We start from the raw sequence: 23660 nt of genomic DNA on the forward strand, positions 1-23660 counted from the left end.
TCTGCTGCACCCCCACTGCTTGCGCTCTCTCTCAAACTAAAAAAAATTGAATGCATCTACACTTAGTGGTGATTATCTCTGGGGATGTATAATTACAGAGGATTTTTACTTTCTATGATCTCTACCATTTGCTTATTAAAAAATAACAGAGGTGGGGCACCTGAGTGGCTCAATTGGTTGAGCATCTGACTTTGGCACAGGATCTCACAATCCGTGGGTTTGAGCCCTACATTGGGCTCACAGCCTGGAGCCTGCTTCAGATTCTGTCTCTCCATCTCTCTCTGTCTCTCCCCTGCTTGCACTCTGTCTCTCTCTCCCAAAAATAAACAAACATTAAAAAAATTTTAATACAAAAAAGTAATAACAGGGGCGCCTGGGTGGCTCAGTCAGTTAAGCATCTGACTCCGGCTCAGGTCACGGTCTCACAGTTCGTGAGTTCAAGCCCCACATCAGGCTCTGTGCTGATAGTTCAGAGCGGAGCCAGCCTCAGATTCTGTGTCTCCCTCTCTCTCTGCCCCTCCCCCTGCTTACACTCTCTCTCTCTCTCCCAAAAATAAAAAACATAAAAAATTTTAAAAAATATATCTACTTATTTCATCTATAATCAAAAGAAATTTCAATGATTTAATTACCATTACCAAAATCTAACATAAAGAATAACAATGCCCATATTAGCATGAGTGTAAGGAATCAAACTCATGATATGAAAGTAAAAACTTGAACCTTAAACATTGAAACTTGAGCCTAGAAGGCAACTGGCAATATACAACAAAAGCACTAAAAACATAAGTGTCCCCTGACCTAATAATTCCACTTCCATAAATTTGACTATGAAAATAAACATGTAAAAAGATTCAGTTACAAGGCTCCTCACTGAATAACTATTTCTAACAGAAAAATACTAAATTCAATTTGAATGTAAAAGAAAAGGAAATTGTTAATAAACTATCTGGCAGCCATTAAAATATTCAGAAAAATATTAAATGACATGGAAAAACTGAGGGGAAAAAAGGAAACTATATGAATACATGCTATGTGTGAGTGTGCGTAAGCATGTAAGCATGCACATACATACACACACACAAATCCAATGAAGGTTATGTACCAAAATGTTAAGAGTAGTTATCCTGATACAGCAAGATGAACTTTTTTCTTCTTTGGTTTATGTTTTCTATGTCTTCAAACTGACACTTAATAACATGGAAACATGTTCAGGATATGATATTAAATGAAAAAGAAGATGTAAAACCATACACAATATAATCACAACTTTGTAAGAAAAAGATTTATTCTCACAGAAAAATGTGTAGGGAAAGGAAATACACCAAAGTATATTTTATGTTATTTTGTTATGTTATGTTATTTATTTATTTATTTATTGAGAGAGAACATGTGTGAACAGAGGAGGGGCAGAGAGAGAGAGGGAGAGAAAGAGAATCTTAAGTAGGATCCACGCTCAGCTCAGTACAGAGCCCGACACAAGGCTTGATCCCACAACTTCGAGATCATGACCTGAGCCGAAATAAAGAGCTGGACACTTAACAAACTGAGCTACCCAGGTGCCCCTGAAGTTATCTTTTATAAATATCTAAAATAAGTCACCGAGATATCATCTTTGGATGATGAAATTACTGATGTTTTTATTTCTTTATATTTTCTAAAATTTCAAATTTTCCTTATTCACTATCCATTACTTTTATTAAAACAGAGAAAAAGAAATTAAAAAAAATTTTTTTTAACATTTCTTTATTTTTGAGAGAGAGAAGAGTGTGAGCAGAGGAGGGGCAGAGAGAAAGGGAGACACAGAATCTGAAGCAGGCTCCATCCAGGCTCCAAGCTGTTAGCACAGAGCCCAATGTGGGGCTCGAACTGTGAGATCATGACCTGAGCTGAATTTGGACGCTTAACTGATTAAGCCACCCAGGCACCCCGAGAAAAAGAAATTTTTAACAAGGAGTCAATTCAAAATGCAAAAGAATTACAGAAAAGACAGAATTAATTATTTTGGTATAATCTCGAAAGCAGGTGAAAAATAATAACAGCTAATGTTTACTGAGCACCTGCTATGTGTCACATATTATACGAAAGATGGTACCATTTAAGTTTTTATAATTCAATCATTATCCTCATTTTACAGATAAAGAAACTACAATATGCTATGCAATTTGTTCAAAGTAATTAAGATGGCAAGTGGTAGAGCTGAGATTCAAAGCCAAATAAAATTTTTTTTTAATGTTTATTTTTGACAGAGAGAGAGAGACAGAGGGGGGAGCTGCAGAGAGAGAGGGAGGCACAGAAGCCAAAGCAGGCTCCAGGCTCTGAGCTGTCAGCACAGAGCCTGACGTGGGACTTGAGCCCACGAACCCTGAGATCATGACCCGAGCCACAGTTGGATGCCCAACCGACTGAGCCACCCAGGCGCCCCCAGATTCAAAGACAAATAAGCAGATACTGAAGGCCAAGGACTCTACCATCTCATGCTGCCTCTACCCTACGGATCACGTTGCATAAAATACAACATAGCAGATTCCAGCAAACCGCAGGTAGAAAGGGCCATAAGAAAATTCGATTGTGTAAGACTAAGACTCTCTATGCCTACAGAAAGCATGACAATAGTATATTCAAAGAATCACAAGTTACTTCTTGGAGAAGAAGAAAAAGAAAAGGACATACAGAACCTTAAGAATTATTTGGGTTGGAAACCTGAAAATGAGGTAAATTGTAAGTCAATATTCCTTGTGCCATCTGCCTGACTAAAAATTAACACCTCGGAGCCCTGGGAAATATAGAAGAAAAATCTGTAAGAGCTAGTAGCAAATTAAGATAAGGAAATTCAAATATTATGACTAGGACCCAAAAAAAGTATAATAATAAAGCAAAACTCCAAAATAAAGATAAGGTAGGGAGCTATCAGCCAGTTTCATTCATTAAGCTCTTAAAATTGCTGGTCAATGCTGGTTCCTACTCCACTACATCCTCCAGTTCACCTTATGTACATCCTTCTGGAGACAGAGTCCCCAGCGCGCCAATTCATTGCTAGCTGTCTCATTCTTCGAAATTCTCTGCAGCAAGCATTCCAAAGCATTATGGTGCTGTTTGGGGCTCAGGTTGATCTGCTGGGTTAAATCCTAAATAGAATTAAGACAGAGATAATGTTATAAGTATTACTTTCTCCAACATGAAGTTAAACCCCAATGTGTCTAAAACATTTCCAAAAGAAAACCTCTTTCCCATTGAAATCTGTAGAATTTTCAAATACCTCCAAGGATTTTAATAAACATCTGTCAGGAATGTGAATGAGGTCTACAGTTAAAATTTTAACCATAAAAGAATTTGAAATGTTATTGTTTCTTTCTCCCATATGACCTTATCTCTTTCTCAAAGCCAGGTTCTGAATTTAAAATTCCTAAGAAAGTCTATGAAACAGGAGCAAAGGGGGCTTGATTATACCTATTTAATATTTCAGAAAAATATGGGGGAAAGCGTTCTGTACCCAGCACAGAGTCAAACATAACAGAATGGAAAATCACATCCAGTCTTAATCTTCATGTCATACTACAGAGCACTATATTTAATGTCACCATAAGACACTTTTTGTCCAATGTTTCAACAATAATAGGTGCTTTCTAAATGTTATTGTTGAATGAATATCTATCTAGAAGGTGTATATGAAGACTATCACATAAGTGAGTTCTTTATTTTTCTGAGACCAAAGAACAGTACAGTTGTTCCCTGCGAGGCAGTCATTAGCACCAGTCAACGTGGCTACACAGATAGCTCTGTGATCATAAAATCATTAGGTGACTGAGCCTTGTAAGGAAGGAGCCTTGACCTATGTAAGAAACAGAGAAGGAACAAAAGTAAACATGAAAGAAATCTCTTACAAGAATGTTAAGCTTCACTTCAGGCTCTTGACGATGTTACTGAAAATAGTCTGTGGCATTGGAGACAGGAATGGATCCAAGGGTAACACAGACAAGGGCTGAAAAAGTGAGGCAGCACAGTAGTTCAAGTGTGGAAAGTCCCAAGCGTTGCAGACAGAGTGGAGGCAAAGCACTCTGGCTCTGGATTCATGCTGCTGCACACGTCTCTGCTTCTCAGCTATTTCCTACCGGGGCTGAGCCTGACACCTCCTGGACACTCCAAGCCCCAAGATAAACTTTTATCCTTTCACGTCAGCCTCTGACTTGTGGATTGCCTTTTGCTACATTATCTCCTCCACTCCTTCAAATAGACTGAAGGCTTGTAGCAATGCTAGAAAAACTCAGTGCTCTCAAAAAACCTCTTATGATCATATGACTAGCTTACAGTCATCTATTTGATTGGTTAGGGTTAAAACAGAGATACTTGTTTCCTTTTACCTTATAATCCAATCATTCCATTGTTCTAACACTCTTCAAAAGGGAAATCTGATCAGCTTTTTCATAGCGTGTCGGAAGGGACATTGGATCATGTTTTACAGAAAGGAGAACTGGAGCCTGGAAGAACAGACCTACCCAGGTGATGCCACAAGCCTGCCCAGGTCTAGCTCAAGCTGCTATCAAAAAGGACTTCCATTCAACATGGGCAGTTCTCACCTTCATGGCTCTGAAGTCCTTCTTCATCTTCTCAGGGATTCCAGTCATGAATGAAAGCTCAGGCAGCAGCAGGATTTCGCCTTTCAGCAGCTGTGAAGAGAGAATGGAAAGCAAAAATAAGGAAGTAGAAGATTGTCTTGTTCCCGTGACCTGAAAGACATGCCATGCTCATGGCTGGGCCTGCAGGGACATAACTGGCACACTAGGGAACATAAAACCCCAAAGAGGGCAATGAAACACTGCAAGTATTTTACCCTTTTCCCTTCAGTCACAATACTTTGAGCCTGTTGTATTAGGTAAAGGGAAAAAAAATATTTTTTAATGTTTGTTTATTTTTGATACAGAGAGAGAGTACAACCAAGGGAGGGGCAGAGAGAGAGGGAGACATAGAATCCGAAGCAGGTCCCAGGCTCCCAGCTGTCAGCACAGAGCCCCATGCTTGAACCCAAGCTTGAACCCATGAACCATGAGATCATGACTTGAGCCAAAGTCAGAACCCTAACCAACTGAGCCACCTAGGCACCCTGGTAAAGGGGAAAATACTGATATGGTAAAAAAGAAAGGAAAAACTAGAAGAAAACAATCTGTCCCTCTTGGGCCTCCATACAAGCTAAGGTGATACCTCCATCTCATCTAACCCATTGATCTTCAGCTTTCTCACCTAAGACCGAGGAATCAGTATCAAGGCACTTTCCCCTGGCCCCTAGCCCTGTTTGTTAAATGTCTACAACTTCCCTAATGGATGCAGTGCTCTAATCTTTAGCAGCAAGTTCTTTCTTCCTTAACCTAACTTGCTCATATGGATACTTAGCTCCTCACTACGGGGGCTTCAAAAGCAAGTCCTAGCCGTGCACAGCATTCCCCAACCACATTGTAACTCTGCTCCAGGGTCCCCAGCACCATGGATGAAGATGAAGAACTTAAGCTGGAAGTACAAATCTGACACTCCCCACTCACCATCCCTTGGTTATTCTGTCTCTCACTGGGCCTATGGATCAGCAGTGGCTGGTCCTCTTCCTTAATTGTGATCCCATAGTTTTTGCTAGAGCAGGGCAGAGGCAGGAAAACATTTCAGAAGCAGCATCACTACTCTTAACAGCAACACAGTCTGACTCTCTTAACTAGCACTGAGGCACACAATTTGCATAATACCCTTGTCAAGAATCCACTAGAAACTCATTATAGCGTATTTATAGCTGGAAAAGGCAGGCTCAAGTTAACACTGCAATTAAATGGAGGAGAAATTGTCTAATAGTCCAGGGAAAAATTTGCTTAAAACTGTATCAGGTTGAAGGCTTGGGCAACTGGAAAGGCAAAATGATAGTCAAATGATTAATGACTCGAATTTCATCTCTCCAACCAGACTTCTAAACCAGCAAAAGAAATATAATTCAAAGCCCTGGCTTTAATTTATAAAGTAACTTCCAAATGCACTAAAGGAAATGAAATTGTAAGGGTAGCATATTGAAATCAAATCCCACAAACAAACTCATTCAACCTTAGGTGTATTACCAATCCAATTATTTTAAAAGTGTCCTGCTGTTTGCTACTATGGAACTCAATATCCTGCAATAGAATGGTAGATTACATTCCACACCCTCCCAAAGGCACAAGCCCAGTCAGTCTCTTCTTTCCACCTGTAGTATTCCAAGAATGTGATCTGCTTCCCATCAGACATTGTGAAGCTATCTTTTGGTGTCTTATTCCAATCCACATCATCAATGCGATAGGTACGATTGTTGTATCGGGTTATAACAATATTGCCAACCAGAAGCTTAGTGCACTCATCCTGGAAGTTTTCTTTGTTCTGCTGATACATGGCATGCCTTTGGAAAGAGACAAAAGACTGTTCATCATATTTGTACATGCAGAGCACAATGAAAAGGATAGGGGATGCAAGTAAGTACCTCAGGGATATGATCACAGCTATATAGCACCAGAAGGCTCCAGTTGTCTCTTTAAAGAGATAGGACTCTCATCTCTTTTCTTTAACATTACCAAAAAAATCAAAATCAATAAAAAACAGTGAAAAGGTAAAAGTCAAAAACAGCAACTACAAATTAGTAAAATTCATAGTTTGCCTTCAAAAAGGGTATTTATTCAAACAAATCAAACAAAATATTTTGTATCATCATTATTAGGATAGTCTACAGTGGAACAACAAAACATTCTTTCAACTATATTTGCCCTTTTGAGCTAATGGAAAGGATTACAAATACCTATCATTATACAGCACTGGTGAAGATGCTGAAGATGCAGATAAGCAGACTCACCATAGGCAAATGTACCCTCAAGGTAACCTCTAAACAATGCCGTGAACAAGCCCAACACAGGTAACTCACAGGAAGCATGTGTGAATATGCCCAGGGAGTCCAGGAAAGTTTACAGAGGCAGCTGATACTTGAAGAAGCAATCTGCCAAGCAGAAATGCCAGGGGGCAGAGGAATGAGTGACACTCCAGGCAGAGGCAGCAGTATGCAGGGGACAAGCAGGGATCTGGGGATGGGGAGGACAAGGAGGTGGAACAGGGACAGAAGATGGTAAGCACAGGCTGAAAATAGGCAGGGACCAGATGTGAATGTCCTTGTAAGTCAAGGAGCTTGGACTTTGTTCTGTGGGTCAGTGTCACCCAGGGTATATTCTTCAGAAACACTGGTCCCTTGAGAAGTTGTGAGAAGTGTGGAAAAGGTTGTACAATCAAAAAAGTTGAGTCCATTCTGCATATTATAAGCCCTGCTTAGAGATTCACTGCATACATTAGCATATCAGGCTACTAAAGAAACATACCTAGCTTGATTTACCTCCAATGTATTTAACCAGATTCCTCCCACCTTTTTCCTTTTTACCTCACAGAATGAACATTCAGTTCATTACCACTCTGGATAATTAGTGTCCTGCAGAACTCTCCCTAAGAAAGACTATAGTAAGTGATGAAAATCAGACACCTGAAGCAGTTCAACATTGATGACAGACCCAGAGCCAAAATGCCTGGGTTCAAATCTTGCATCTTACACTTACTAGCCTATGAAATTTTGAGCGAGTTACTGCTCTTTGTGCCTTGGTTTCCTCATGTGAAAGTGGGTCAGTGAAAGAACCTAACTCATAGGGTTGTTGAGAGAACACAATGACTTTATATAAATGAAGCGTTGAGAACAGTGCCTAGCACAGATAATAGAACTGTGTTAAGTGCTTGCAAATATCATCTCCATCATTGCCATTAGTGCTTGATACATGCCGGATGCAGAGTGTGTGTGCGTGTGTGTGTGTGTGTGTGTGTGGCCTTATTCTGTCTGCTAGGTTAAATACAGAGGAGAGATGGCTACAAACACAGTTCGCTATATATATGTAGCTGTGGAAGTCAAAAGTAACCACTAGTATACAATCTATATTCAAACACTTTTTAAGCTGTAATTTATTTTCAAAATCTTCCATGACAGTTTTTAATATTCTCTCACCAAAGCCCATTCCCCTAATCATTGTCTTTTGCATTAGAAAAGGTAGGTGGGAGATGTGGAAGAGGGAGGCCCAATCAAGAAAAAGCTAAAAATGGACTGAGGAAGGCAGGAGATAAAGAATATAGACCTATATCTTGTTACTCCAATATTCAACATCGAAAAGTAGATAAAAATCAATGATTTTTAACTGTACTATTTTACCCTGACTGAGATTAAAATAAAAAATTAAAATAAAAAAAAATCATGCTGAAAAGAAAGCAGACCAAATAACAAAAAAACAAAAAATGAGTCTATGCCATATAATTCTACTTACATTTCTAGAAAGTTCTAGAAAATGCAAACTGATCTCTAGTGGCAGAAACCAGATCAGTGCTTGCTGCCCATGGTGGGTAGAGAGAGGTCTGAAACAGACATGAGTAAATTTTGAGTGGGAAATGGGTATGTTCATGATCTTCACTGCGATGTTTCATAGGTATATAAGTATAGTAAAACTCATCAAATTGTATACTTTAAATGTATAAGGTTGATTGTGTCCACTGTGCCCTACTAAATCTGAAAAAAGAAAAAACAGAATAGAGTAAGATCCAAATGAGACTGGAATATACATTAGGATTGAGTGTCCAGTGATCACTAGTGGCATTTCAAGTTAGTGAGGGGAAATATATCATTAAAAAATGGATAAGAACACTTGCTAATCATTTACAAAATAAATTCTTATTAAGTTAATGTTAATGTGTAAGAAATTAAGTAATAAAAGTAGATGATAACAAACATTCACATCCTCCTGGAAATTAAAAAAGAAATCATCACAAACTTTGGAAAAGATAATTTTGTAGCCACAGTAACCAGTAGCCACAAAATCCAGTTTAAAAAAATTTTTTTTAAGTTTTATTTATTTTGGGATAGAGAGAGAGAGAGAGAGAGAGAGAGAGAGAGGGAGGCAGAGGGGGAGAGAGAGAGGGAGAAAAAGAAAATCCCAAGCAGGCTCCACACTGTCAAAGCAGAGCCTGACGTGGGGCTTGAACTCAAGAACCCTGAGATCGTGACCTGAGCAGAAGTCGGATGCTTAACATATTGAGTCACCCAGGTGCCCCTAAAAACACTTTTTTAAATGTTTATTTATTTTTGAGGGGGGGGGGGTAAGTAGAGGAGGGGCAGAGAGAGAGAGAATCCCAAGCAGGCTCTGCACTATCAGCACGAACATGAACCGTGAGATCACGACCTGAGCTTAAGTCAGACAGATGCTCCACCGACTGAGCTACCCAGGCACCCCCATAAGATCCAGTTTTAATACATCTGTATCAAGTCACCTCTTGCAAGCTATCTAACCAATGTCAACCCCTTGTTTCTATACACTGAGGAAAGCCTTAATCCAATAAGCATCCCACAGAGTACTAATCAATCAACAATAGACTGCCTGAGCAACCACTTTCTACTGCTTGCCCCTCTGCAAGACTGCCGTCCTGAACTCCATACCTCTCCAATACTCTATGTAAGGTCAGCAGTCTCTTTTTACTGCAATAAGCAGGAACTCAGCCTTTTCTTTATTTCAGATAAAACAGAAGTCTCGGGGCGCCTGGGTGGCGCAGTCGGTTAAGCGTCCGACTTCAGCCAGGTCACGATCTCACGGTCCGTGAGTTCGAGCCCCGCATCAGGCTCTGGGCTGATGGCTCGGAGCCTGGAGCCTGTTTCCGATTCTGTGTCTCCCTCTCTCTCTGCCCCTCCCCCGTTCATGCTCTGTCTCTCTCTGTTCCAAAAATAAATAAAAACGTTGAAAAAAAATTAAAAAAATAAAAATAAAACAGAAGTCTCATCATTCTTTGGCAATTCTGAAGGTTTCACCAAGGTAACTATGGAAGCTCTTCCTCAGCAACACTCCAGGAGTTTCAGACCAACAGATGCACTCACTGGGCCTTTTGTGCTTAACTCTATTTGTCCACCAGATCTGCTGCAGTGAGTCAATCCCAACAACAAGCTGAGCTCTGACTAGTTTCATTAGGCTTTGGTTGCCTAATGACCTTTCAGGTTAGAAGTCATTGTTTGGCAATCCCTATCAAAATAATGCCAGCATTGTTTACAGAACTAGAACAAACAATCCTAAAATTTGTATGGAATCAGAAAAGCCCCTGAATAGCCAAAATAATCCTGAAAAAGAAAACCAAGCCTGGAGGCATCACAATTCCGGACTTTAACCTATATTACAAAGTTATAATCATCAAGATAGTATGGTACTGGTACAAAAACAGACACGTAGACCAATGGAAAAGAATAAAGAACCCAGAAATGGACCCACAAATATATGGCCAACTAATCCTTGACAAAGCAAGAAAGAATATCCACTGGAATAAAGACAGCCTCTTCAGCAAATTGTGCTGGGAAAACTGGATAGCGACATGCAAAAGAATGAACCTTGACCACTTTCTTGCACCATACACACACACAAAACTCAAAATGTAGGAAAAACCTAACTATAAGACAGGAAGCCATCAAAATCCTAGAGAAGAAAGCAGACAAAAACCTCTTTGACCTAGGCCACAGCAACTCCTTACTCAACATGTCTCTGGAGGCAAGGGAAACAAAAGCAAAAATGAACTACTGGGACTGCATCAAAATAAAAAGCTTTCGCACTGCAAAGGAAACAATCAGGAAAACTAAAAGGCAACTGATGGAATGGGAGAAGATATTTGCAAATGACATATATGATAAAAGGTTAGTATCCTCTAAAAAGAATTTATCACTCTCAACACCCAAAAAACAAGTAATCCTGTGAAGAAATGGGCAAAAGACATGAAAGACACTTTTCCAAAGAAGACATCCAGATGGCCAACTGACACATGAAAAAATGCTCAACACCACTCATCATCAGGGAAATGCAAATCAAAACCACAATGAGATACCACCTCACACCAGTCAGAATGGCTAAAATTAACAACTCGGGCGACAACAGATGTTGGCAAAGATGTGGAGAAAGAGGAACCCTTTTGCACTCTAGTGGGAATGCAAACTGTTACAGCCACTCTGGAAAACAGTATGGAGGTTCCTCAAAAGATTAAAAATAGAACTACCCTATGACCAGCAATTGCACTACTAGGTATTTCTCCAAAGGATACAAGTGTGCTGTTTTGAAGGGGCAAGTACACTGTTTATAGCAGCGCTATTGACAATAGTCAAAGTATGGAAAAAGCCCAAATGTCTATCAACTAATGAATGGGTAAAAAAGATTGTGATACACACACACACACACACACACGCACATACACACAATGGAGTACTATTCAGCAATCAAAAAGAATGAAGTCTTGCCATTTGCCAATAATGTGGAGGGAACTGGAGTGTATTATGCTAAGCAAAATTAGTCAGAGAAAGACAAATATCATATGACTTAACTCATGTGGAATTTAAAATAATGAACATAAAGGAAAAGAAGCAAAAATAATATAAAAATAGGAAGGGGGGTGCCTGGGTGGCTCAGTTGGTTAAGCGTCGGACTTCAGGTCAGGTAATGATCTTGCAGTCTGTGTGCTGGAGCCCCGCGTCAGGCTCTGCGCTGACACACAGCTCAGAACCTGGAGCCTGCTTTGGATTCTGTCTCTCCCTCTCTCTCTGCCCCTCCCCCACTCGCATTCTGTCTCTCAAAAATAAATATTTAAAAAAAAACACAGAAGGGGACAAAACATAAGAGACTCTTAAATACAGAGAACAAACTGAGGGTTGTTGGGGGGAGGATGGGGGAGGAGATGGGCTAAATGGACAAGGGGTATTAAGGAGGACACTTGCTGGAATGAGCAATGAGTATTTTACTAGGAGACGAATCACTGGATTCTACTCCTGAAATCATTATTGCACTATATGCTAACTAACTTGGATGTAAATTAAAAAAGAAAAAAAAAGTCATTGTTTGGACCCAAGTCTTTGTTTTGAAAATTATTTTTGCCATTAACTTGATTATTCTCCATTTGCTTACTTTGCTTTTGCTGTTATTTGTCTAGATGCATAAAGTCTTCTTTCATATGTTTTTGTTTTGCCCTAGATTTCCTTGTCTCTGTTAAATGTATGAGGGTGTTCTATAGAGAATGCATGGAGGCATAAACCAGATAAAGCCTCCAAACTAAGCTAATCCACTTCAGAGACATCATACTTGAAGGTCCATTAATCCAGCAACCAATTTGTAAAAAAGCAAGTGGTCAAACGTTAGTTAGGAAGGCACTTCTTGTCTTGGCAATTTGTGAAAGAAGCTCACTGTGTTTATTTAGTTCAAATTCCAGGGTCAATGATAGTTGGATCACTGATCTCATGGCCCTTTCTATCTGTGCTTGGAACCTGAAATACGGTTCACAAACACACATCCTTAGACAACTTTAGTGCTTCTCTTTCTTGTTTGTCATTAAGTTTGCCTATGTCAAAGGTCTCAAACTCTGCCTGGAAGGATTTCTCCTTCCAATATAAAGGTATACCATAGTTGTTCTGATTCTGGCACTTTCCTTGATAAATGTAAAAAAAATTTTGAGTTAAAATTACAATGTCGAAAGCGCACACAGAACATTCTCCAATGTGTATCATATGCTAGATCATAGAACAAACTTCAATAAATATAAAAGGATAGAAATACAATTCTGTTGTCTGGCCACAATAGAATGAAATTAGAAATCAAAAACAGAAGAAATTCAGAAAACTCACATATATATGGAAATTAAACAACACACTCCCCTAAATAATCAATGGATCAAACAAGAAATCATAAAGGAAATTAGAAAATATTTTGAACTAGATATAAATGAAGACACAACATACCAAAATGTACGGGATACAGCTAACGCATTACTTAGAGGGAAATTTATAGCTGTAAAAGCCTATATTAAAAAGAAAAAATATCCCAAATAAACTAACCTTCCACCTCAAGACACTGGAAAGAGAAGAGCAAACTACACCTTAAGTATGCAAAAGGAAGGAAATAAGAGTGGGAATTAATGAAACAGAGAACAGAAAATAAAGAAAATCAACAAAACCAAATACTGGTTTTCTGAAAAGGTCAACAACACTGACAAACTTTTAGGTAGACTACCTGTGAAAAAAAGGAGACTTGGATTTCTAAAACCTGGAATTCAAGAGGGGACATCACAACTGGCTCATAGAAATAAAAAGAATTGTAAGGGAACACTTTGAACAGCAATATGCTAACAAATTAGATCACCTAAATAAAATGAACAAACTCCTAGAAAGACACAAATTACCAAAACTGACCCAAAAATAAACAGAAAATCTGATAAATATCTAACATGTACAGAAATTGAATTAGTAATTTAAAAACTGCACACAAAGAAAAACCAAAGCCCAGATGGCTTCTCTGTTGACTTTCTACCAAGCATTCAAAAGAAAATGAATTCTAATCCTTCACAAACTCTTTCAAAAAAACATTGGAAGGGAATACTTCCCAACTCTTCCTATAAGGCCGGTATTACCGAGATATCAAAATCAGACAAAGGCCTCACAAGAAAGATACAGATATTGTTTAGGAATACAGACAAAAATCCTCAACGAAATACAAGCAAACCAAATCTAGCAACATATAGAAAAAATCATACGCCATGAGCAAGTAAGATGTATCCCATGAATGCAAGGTTGATTTAATATCCAAAGATCAATTAAAAAAGGATTTTTTGAATAAAATTTATTTATTCTGAGCAAGAGAGCAAGCAGGGGAGAGGCAGAGAAAGGGGAAAGGAAGGAGGGGGAGGGGGAGAGAGAGAAAGAGAGAAAGAGAAAGAGAGAGAGAGAGAGAGAGAGAGAGAGAGAGAGAAGTCCAAGCAGGTTCTGCACTGTCAACACAGAGCCTGACGTGGGACTTGAACCCACAAACTGTGAGGTCATGACCTAAGCCGAAATCTAGAGTTGGACATTTAACCGACTGAGCCACCCAGGTGCCTAAAAGCAGGATGTTTTTTAAAAAACGATCATCTCGGGGTGCCTGGGTGGCTCAGTCGGTTAAGCGTCTGACTTTGGCTCAGGTCATAATCTTGCGGTGAGTTCGAGCCCCGCATCGGGCTCTGTGTTGACAGCGCAGAGCCTGGAGCCTGCTTCTGATTCTGTGTCTCCCTCTCTCTCTGTCCCCTCCCTTGCTCATGCTCTCTCTCTCTCTCTGTGTCAAAAATAAATAAACATTAAAAAAAATTTTTTTTTAAATGATCATCTCAATAGAAAAAGCAATTGACAAAACCCAAGAGCCTTTCATGATAAAAACACTTCATAAACTAGGAATAAAATGGAACTTCCTCAATCTGAAAGAGGGCTTCTAAAAAAGCTCACAGAGGGGTGCCTGGGTGGCTCAGTCGGTTAAGAGTCCAACTTCGGCTCAGGTCATGATCTCACAGTTTACGGGTTCGAGCCCCGCATCAGCTCGGAGCCTGGAGCCTGCTTTGGATTCTGTGTCTCCCTCTCTCTCTCTGCCCCCCCCCTGCTCACTCTCTCCCTCCCTCTCTCAGAATAAATGAACACTGAAGGAAAAAAAAAAAAACTCATAGATAACATACTTAATGGTGAAAGAGTAGAAAAGAAACTGACTGAGCACTACTTTCAAAATATATCCAGGGTGCACCTGGGTGGCTCAGTTGCTTAAGCTTCCGACTTTGGCTCCAGTCATGATCTCCCAGTTCATGGGTTCAAGCCCTGCATCGGGCTCTCCACTGGCAGTGTGGAGTCTGTTTGGAATTCTCTCCCTCCCTCTCTCTCTCTCTGTCTCTCTCTCTCTCTCTCTCTCCCCCCTCCCTCCCCCTCCCCGCCTCTCCCCCACTCACACTCTTGCTCTCAAAAATAAATAAACTTAAGTTTTAACACACACACACACACACACACACACACACACACACGAAACCAGGAGTCAATCACTTCTCACCACCTCCACTGCTGCCATCTTCATGTCGCCACTGAGACTCCTGATTGGTCACCCCACTTCTATCCCTACCCTTTTAAAAGTCTCTCCTCCGTGCAGCAATGGGAGGGATCATTTTACAACTCAAGCCACATCATGTCACTCCAGCCACAAGTCCTGCACTTCACTCAAAGTAAAAGATAAAATCCTTACAGTAGCCTTCCTATACTGTCATTTCCTCCATCTTCCCCTTCCTCCCACCACTCTTTTACTTGCTCTGCTCTAGCCACCCTGGGTTTCCTGCCACTCCCTGAATGAGCGAGGCATATTTCTGTCTTTTAAAGGCCTTTATCCTAGCTGTCTCTCTGACAACAAGTCCTTTCGACCATATATTCACCTGGCTAAATCCCTCATCTCCTGCAAGTATTGGCACAAACAAACTTGACCACTCTATTTAAAATTACAGCTCTCCAACCTACCCCATCCCACCCCTGGTACTCCCATCTCTCCTACCCTGTGTTCTTTTTCTTCCTTCCAAAGCTCTCAACACTTCCAGTACGCTATACAATTCACTTACCTGACTACAATGTAAACTCCATGAGAAGAGGGATCTTTGTTAACTGATACACCTCAAGGCTCTGGTATGTAATTGGAGCTCAAATGCATATTGAATGAATCAATCAATTTATCAGATAAGCAAAGATTTATAAGCCTGATAACACCCAGTAGTTGTACACAGATGGTGAAAAAAATGAACTAACGTCTTCTAGAGGGTAATTTGTCAACGTACATTTAAGTATTTTTATTATAGAAATATTTATCAAGTTTCTATAATGTTCAGCCCTTTCATTAAGTGATTCCACTTCTAAGTACATAGCCTTAAAGACTCCGCGATGAACGCAGGTTTAATCTGTAAGATGAGATTTCGTGAAGCCATTACAAATTGTACACATCTATATTTACTATAGTAAATGATTCACTATAGTAGCACATTTAAACAAAATCCAGGGTGCCAGTGTTTTTTTTTTAACTTTTTCTTAACGTTTATTTATTTTTGAGAGAGAGGGAGAGAAAGAGAGCGCGCATGCACACACGAGTGGGGAATGGGCAGAGAGAGCGAGCGATACAGAATACAAAGCAGGCTCCAGGCTCTGAGCTTTCAGCACAGAGCTGGAAGCAGAGCTTGAACTCGTGAGCCATGAGATCACGACCTGAACTAAAGTCACATGCTTAACGCTTAACCGACTGAGCCACCCAGGTACCTCAGGGTGTGAATGTTTTAAACCAAGCCTTCTTAACCAGAGCATTAAATACAATTCCTCCTCAAAGTACAGCAAGTAATACCTACCTCAGCAAGACTTATCAATAGAGCACATATATTCAGTACCCTTAATCAGTTGTACAATTTAAAACCCAAAGAGAACAATGGCCAATCTGTATTTATTACCAGCTATTATTAAACTTTTCAGAAAATTGTTAGCTTGTTAAAAGTTGATCCCACCGTTCACTCACATGACATCCAGCACTGAATCATTCCGAATGACCTTATGGGAGACATCAGCTAGCAGAAAAAGACCTCCATCTGTTCTTCGGATACTAGCTGCATAGCCTGGCCAGATCTGCAACCTGAAGAGACAGGTGAGTTTTATCTTAGGGTTCTAAAAGGGCCACAGATACTTCCCTGCCCCATTTGAAACAAGTGAGTAAATACCACCCGCCTCCCTAATAACAATGGAAAAAGCACCACAAATCAAATTAAATCAACATCATTGTGAACTTACTAAAAAAACTAAATTGTGGAATAGATTTAACTGATAAATTGTATTCACAATCATAAAATACTGTTGAGATTTCTGTACTAAATATGGTAATCACAATGAAAAATTTCTTTCCAGAACATTCAAAAGTAAGGAAGAGAAAAACACCACTGACCTGTGCTGCTGTAGAACCATAGCACTTGTAGGGTCATAAAAGTTTCTCCCTACAAGCTTCATATCTAGAAGTTTCATTACCCTGAAATAAAAAGCAAAAATGGGTCTTCTAGAGAAGAATGAAAAAAAATTAAGCTCTATTACTCTTAGTTATATTTTCCTTTTAAAGCCTGAAATGCCAAAAATGTTGGTGTCCTTTGCACAATATAGCTTTTATGCTGAGAACACCCTTGCCAAACGAAAAAGAAAAATTATCAAAGCATTTACCCTGGAGTACATACAACTGACAACAGCTTGTCTTAGTTACTAGGTAACCAAAAACTGAGTTGATTTCCCAAGTTCCATTTACATTATTTTTCACAATTAACTAAAAAGAATGCAAGAGAGTCAATTTCTGTTTGTAAAGATCACTCTGGCATAGGAAGTTATGTTTGTCCTGGTAGTTCAGCTTATTAGTTAGAAATCAGGTTCTGTGTTTCATTTAAAAAGAGGTGGTGCAGGAATAAGTTTTATGAAAATTTGGATCTTATAAAAAGTTAAAAACATATGAACTGTCTGTATCCAAAAATTCAAGGGACCTAGAAAAAATTCTTCCAGCAAAAATTTTTGTGCACTACCACTTTGAATAGCCCCATCAGTAACACCATTAAATTACGCAATATAAGCATCTACTTTTAAAGTTCCTGAATGATTCCAAGGAACCCATCCTGCTACTGACCTTCATTATACCCAAATCTGGCTAATCACTTGACATAATTTTTGAATAAGTTAGCCTCAATACCATCCATTTATTTATTAAATGTTTCCAAACTCATCTCTATAGGAACTGTGGTATATAATACCATCCAAGTTTCTTGAAGAGCACTGTTACAAACACAAGACTGTGATTAAAGAAAATAAGCTGTTTTCTCACCGACGGAAAACAACATTGTAGAAGGGAATGCACAAGTCAGAACAGGGCTCCAGGATCTTTGTCAATTGAATCTTAATGCTGATCTCTGCATCATCAGTTTTCCTTTGACTTTTTAACTCAAGGACCTAACAAATAAATATATGCAAGTAAAAAAAAAAAAAAAGACAAAACTACCAAGCCCTAATCTCATCAAATGTGTTCTAGAAAACACTAAAATATCTTAACTATATTTTCCACTTTCCCCTCACCTTGCTGTCCACACTGAACAAAATCATAGCATGACAACAAGGATTTAAGAAAGGATTTGGTAAGAGAAATGTAATGGAGAACTGACTAGCAATAGATCCCTTTCCATCTGAAATCTTAAACCATTTCCTATCACTGAGTTCACAGGCTTCAAACCACTCCTCTTATTTAAGAAGGGACTTCTTGGAGAACTCAGATGAAAAAGTGGCTTAGTTTGACATTTCGTTGTTATGGAGAAGTCTGTCTTCCCTCTAAGAATAGGAAAGAACAACTCAAACGTCACGATGTCTATGACTTCCTACCACTCAAAACACCAGAACTCTCTTAGGTTTCATTCCAAAATACATTTCCTATTTGGTCTCACTTGTTTCTGAAGTTTAATAGGCAGATAGAGAATGGATCCATCAAAAGCAGTAACGTTGCCGGTGACAGCTTGATGGTCCTTCAGCATGCCAAACCTCATGCTTTTGCACTCCACATTGGGGCTAGAAAACAAAAAGGATTTTACTTCAATTTGCTCAAATGGCAACCTTTACTAAATAGGTTTGTTAAGAACCAGTCAGTTGTAACTACTGCTCCATCTAGTGGTCGTATGAAAAATTCAAATACAGTTTACCTGACTACAAAAGGAACTTCAACCCAAGAATACCTGCCCACAGAAAAAAAACCCACTACCCAAAGACAACTGCCTTAGCATGTCAGCATATGTTCTTCCAGATTTTAGAAAAGACAGACAGAAAACTTTTTCATTAAAGGACCTGATAGCAAATATTTTAGGTTTTACAGGCCACATGGTCTCTAGTATAGCTACTCAACTTGACCAACACGTACCTAAACACCACAAATGGTATGTACACCAATGAGCCTGGTTATGTTCCAGTAAAACTTTATTATAAAATAGATGGTGGGCCAGATTTGCCCTGCAGGCCAGTCACAGTTTGCCAATCCCTGCTCTAGAACCTGCAGAGATACACACTTTAAAAAGAACTTTTTAGGGGTGCCTGGGTGGTGCAGTCGGTTAAGCGTCCGACTTCAGCCAGGTCACGATCTCGCGGTCCGGGAGTTCGAGCCCCGCATCAGGCTCTGGGCTGATGGCTCGGAGCCTGGAGCCTGTTTCCGATTCTGTGTCTCCCTCTCTCTCTGCCCCTCCCCCGTTCATGCTCTGTCTCTCTCTGTCCCAAAAATAAATAAACGTTGAAAAAATAAATAAAAATAAAAAGAACTTTTTAAAAACATGATTTTATGGGGTGCCTGGGTGGCTCAGTCAGTTGAGCATGTAACTCATGATTTCCGCTCAGGTCATGAACCTGGGGTCATGGGATCCAGCCCCAAGTCTGGCTCCGCACTGAGCGTGAAACCTGCCTGGGATTCTCTCTCTCTTTCTGCCCCTCTCCCCCACTTGCACTACAAAATTAACAAAAATAAATAATAAATAATAAAAAAATTTTACTCTTTTTTTTCACTTGTGGCAATTTCTACACTTTATTGATTCATTGTCACAAATCTTACAGCTTTGAAAAGCTCCAGTAGCTACTTTGGTACAATGACTGTCCCATTTCATCTCAGTAACACACCATCTCTTCTCTAACTGCAAAATTTAAACAAATCTAAGGCTTAAAAGGATGAAGTATGTTCAAGTACATGATGAAAGATTAAAAAATTGGGGGCTCCTGGGTGGCTCAGTCAGTTAAACGTCCAACTTCGGCTCAGGTCATGATCTCACAGTTCGTGAGTTCAAGACCTGCACTGGGCTCTGTGCTGACAGCTCGGTGCCTGGAGCCTGCTTCAGATTCTGTGTCTCCCTCCCTCTCTGCCCTTCTGCTGCTTGTGCTCTTTCTCTGTCTCTCAAAAAGAAATAAATGTTAAGGGGCGCCTGGGTGGCTCAGTAGGTTGAGCGACCGACTTCGGCTCAGGTCATGATCTCACAGCTCATGAGTTCGAGCCGTGCGTCGGGCTCTGTGCTGTGCTGACAGCTCGGAGCCTGGAGCCTGCTTCGGATTCTGTCTCCCTCTCTCTCTGCCCCTAACCCACTCGTATTCTGTCTCTGTCTCTCTCAAAAAGAAAATAAACATTAAGAAAAAATTTCAAGAAAAAAAAAAGAAAGAAACATTAAAACAAATTTTTGAAATAAAAATAAAAACGTCAAGTGGTAATCGAACATAGCTGTCCCCAAAACTAAACACGCACATGCTAACATCACATTTCAAAAAGCTTCTCTAAAAAAAAATTCATATACATGAAAGGCACTATGTCCTGAACACAACACTTAAAATTGTCTTTCTGGACTCCCTTCACATAATACAAGGAAGCCACAGGATGACCACTCCACTAGAATACATCTTCTGAGTATCCTCTTCATGGCCTGGCATCCTCTTCATATTGCAGCTTCAAAGGTCCAGATCTACAATCTTAAAATTTATAAAATCCATGTCTTTTTCACTGTCAGCAATGCAGAGACCTGTGAGGACTCATACTCCTTTCTGCATCATGAACATTTGTCAATCCATTTCCACAGAAACGGTTCTTTCCTCTTGTTAATGCTCATTCCTTTCCCTTACATTCCAGAGCAGGGACATTCCCACTACCCTCCCTTCTCAGGGGTTCAATTTTACCCTCTTTTTTTAGTTCCTTCTCTTCATCTGTAACGTGCTCAGCTTTAAAGCAATCATCCTGGTACTCTCTTTAATTATCATTCCATTTCTCATTCCTCTTACATACTTTTTAAATAAATGGCCAACTTAGTGGCTGTTTCTCATGGCCTATGCTCTCCTTGGTTCTTTTTTTTTTTTTTTTTTTTTAAGTTTTATTTAGTTTGTTTAGAGAGAGAAAGAGAACAAGTTGGGGAAGGGCAGAGAGAGAAGGACAGAAGATTTGAAGCAGGCTCTGTGCTAAAAGCAAAGAGCCCGACTGGGGGCTTGAACTCACAAACTGTGAGATCATGACCTGAGCTGAAGTCGGATGCTTAACCAACTGAGCCACCCAGGTGCCCCTCCTTGGTTCTTTTAGTCTAGTTTTTTCTCCATAACTCTAACAAAGCTACTAGGAAATCAACAAGGGTGCTCTTGAAAGTAAATTCAGTTAACTTTTTTTACTGTAGCCAAAGTCAACCACCTCCTTCTCATTCAAAGGAGCCCTTTCTTGGGGCGCCTGGGTGGCTCAGTCAGTTAAGCGGCCGACTTCAGCTCGGGTCATGATCTCGAGGTCCGTGAGTTTGAGCCCCGCGTCAGGCTCTGTGCTGATAGCTCAGAGCCTGGAGCCTGCTTCGGATTCTTTGTCTCCCTCTCTCTGACCCTCCCCCATTCATGCTCTGTCTCTCTCTGTCTCAAAAATAAATAAACGTTAAAAAAAAAAAATTTCAAAGGAGCCCTTCCTTTGGTCTTTATAATCTATCTTCAGGGTATTTCCTCCTAACTGCTCCTTTCTTCTCTCTTACACTCTATGTATTCCTCTTGTACCAATTAGCAGCTGTGCTTCAAAAATTCAGTCTTCCGTTTTCCTATTTTCTCCCCAAAGATACTCCAAAACACTCATTTTCACAATTCCAGCAATAACCTCCAGCTAATAAGTTTCCTGAGATTTTAAAAGAGAACACAAACTAAAATGAATTCTTTATTTTTAAGAATGAGAAACCCTGAAGTTACTGACATAATATTAAAGTTATTCTCTCTGATTTTCTCACTCTTAGATTTTTTTAAATGTCTATTCATTTTTGAGAGAGTGTAAGTGGGGGAGGGGCAGGGAGAAAGGGGACAGAGGATCTGAAGCGGGCTCTGCGCTGACAGCAGCAAGCCCCATATGGGACTTAAACCCACGAACAGTGAGATTATAACCTGAGCCAAAGTCGGACACTCAAGTGACTGAGCCACCCAGGCACCCCTCACTCTCAGATTTTGTCGTAGACTGTCACTGGAGAGCCATCATGGTAGGAGACTTATTGCAAGGAGGATCTGCGTTTTGTGAGATGTGGGTCTCACGCCACTGGGGGAGAGGGGTCTCTCCTTAAGACAAGGAATACAAAATAATAGATACAAAATAAGTTAAAAGATTATGGAAGGGGTCTATGCAAGTAAAAGGCCCTGCACTTAAGCTTCATTAACTTCACAGAAAATCCACCTTACAGGCACATAAAATGGTAAAACAAAAATAATAAAATCTGAAATGGTAACATAGCTAAATATAAATAACGTTAACCTTAAATTTAATGCAAAGACCAGAGTTTGTGCATTATTGTAGGCAGAAGTTCATTATGAAACACACAGAAAAATATTCAGTTTTTCCAGGAAAACTATTTCATTAATGCTAAGAAGTGAATACAGAGAAAAAAGCTGTGAATACCTGAAAGTCACATGATATTGATAGACTGCTTCATTATGACACTGTATTTTGATAAGATTCAATCCCAAAGATTGAGGTGTACCTTTTGATCCTTGCTTCACAAAAAGCTCTCTGAAAAATAAACAAAAGCATGCATATATACCCAAAACAAAAGTGCAAGCCCATACCACAAGAAAATAAATAAAAAGAAATAAAAAAACATTGAGGGAAGTAATATTTTACACTTAGCTTACACAAGACACACAAAAGCAAGCTTTGAAGGCTAGAAGCTAAATTCTTACCAATCTCTAATTAGAGAGGCAAGTTCACCTTCTTTGCTCCAGTAATATAAATGGAATAATCTAGGCCAGATAACTAAGAACACAAAAATTAGTTCCACTAAGATAAACTGCTGCAATATCTTTCCTAGATGACTTCCTTATCTTCAATGTGACAAAGAACTGCTGTGCCTGAATTGAGAAGAGAATGAAAAATCACTTGAATCACTCTCTGGTACATGCTATCTATACCATCAACCCATTTTACTTCATCAGGAATTGTCCCACCTCTTGTCATTCCCCCCACTGGCAAAAAAAAAAACCAAGAAACACAACAAACAACCCTCCAGTAGCTACCACCCACAAAGGAGCTTAGATACAACAGAAAACAGTGTTTACAATATTATGAGAAGGCCTCTCCCCACACCAATGCCAAGCAGAGAAGGCAGTGCTCCGGACTTACTTTCCCTTGTGTTCTACAGTCCCAAGTAGAGGGTGATCCAGAGAGTGTGGTGAGGATGGGGGCAGAGGTGGTGGTGATGACAGCTGGGCAGGATCCCGAGAAGTCAAGCTGAGAGTAGCAGGAGCCTTGTATACTCCTCTGCCTATACCACCAGCTGCTCTTCCCAAAGGGAATAAAGACATATCCGAATTCCCTCTTCCAAGCATTCTGAAACATTGAAAAGAGAACAAATCAGGATTTTCTTGACCGTCTACAACCCATCTAAATGATTCCTCCAAGTCTACATTCTTTTCCTGGAGGAGTCAGCAACAGGGACCCAACCTTGGGATTCTCTCCAGATCCAATACACCTACCTGACTCATTTCGCTAATTTCTATTAATACTGACTCTCAGGGCCAACTTTCATGGCAGAACTGAGGTGGAAGTTAGAATCAGCCAGGTTAAAGAACCACACAATCAGGTTAACTTAACAGAGCAAATGGAGTTGTAAACTGCTCAGTGGAGAACTACTTTTTACCCTTTTCTAATGACTGATTACATCAGTGGCTCCTAATTATTCTTGCAAAATATCCATTCTTTAATATAAAACCATGCATTGTTTATAAGATAATACAACCC

General features: G+C 39.8%; 1 protein-coding gene across 3 annotated transcripts in view; it reads right to left on the reverse strand.

Annotated features, from left to right (window-relative positions):
* Positions 1 to 23660, reverse strand: part of PIWIL2 (piwi like RNA-mediated gene silencing 2) — an 84552-nt gene that overhangs the window by 50496 nt on the left and 10396 nt on the right. For all 3 annotated transcript variants that reach the window (XM_053216440.1, XM_053216439.1, XM_015079259.3), the window contains exons 5-14: positions 23043 to 23249; positions 22323 to 22433; positions 18352 to 18472; positions 17742 to 17866; positions 16830 to 16910; positions 16410 to 16523; positions 6215 to 6403; positions 5535 to 5619; positions 4578 to 4667; positions 2988 to 3128 (exon numbers count right to left, since the gene is read on the reverse strand). In XM_053216440.1, coding sequence (XP_053072415.1) covers positions 2988 to 3128; positions 4578 to 4667; positions 5535 to 5619; positions 6215 to 6403; positions 16410 to 16523; positions 16830 to 16910; positions 17742 to 17866; positions 18352 to 18472; positions 22323 to 22433; positions 23043 to 23249 — 1264 coding nt within the window. The remainder of the gene's footprint in view (positions 1 to 2987; positions 3129 to 4577; positions 4668 to 5534; positions 5620 to 6214; positions 6404 to 16409; positions 16524 to 16829; positions 16911 to 17741; positions 17867 to 18351; positions 18473 to 22322; positions 22434 to 23042; positions 23250 to 23660) is intronic.

Source organism: Acinonyx jubatus, chromosome B1 (genome assembly GCF_027475565.1).
Source record: "Acinonyx jubatus isolate Ajub_Pintada_27869175 chromosome B1, VMU_Ajub_asm_v1.0, whole genome shotgun sequence".
Taxonomy (NCBI): domain Eukaryota; kingdom Metazoa; phylum Chordata; class Mammalia; order Carnivora; family Felidae; genus Acinonyx; species Acinonyx jubatus.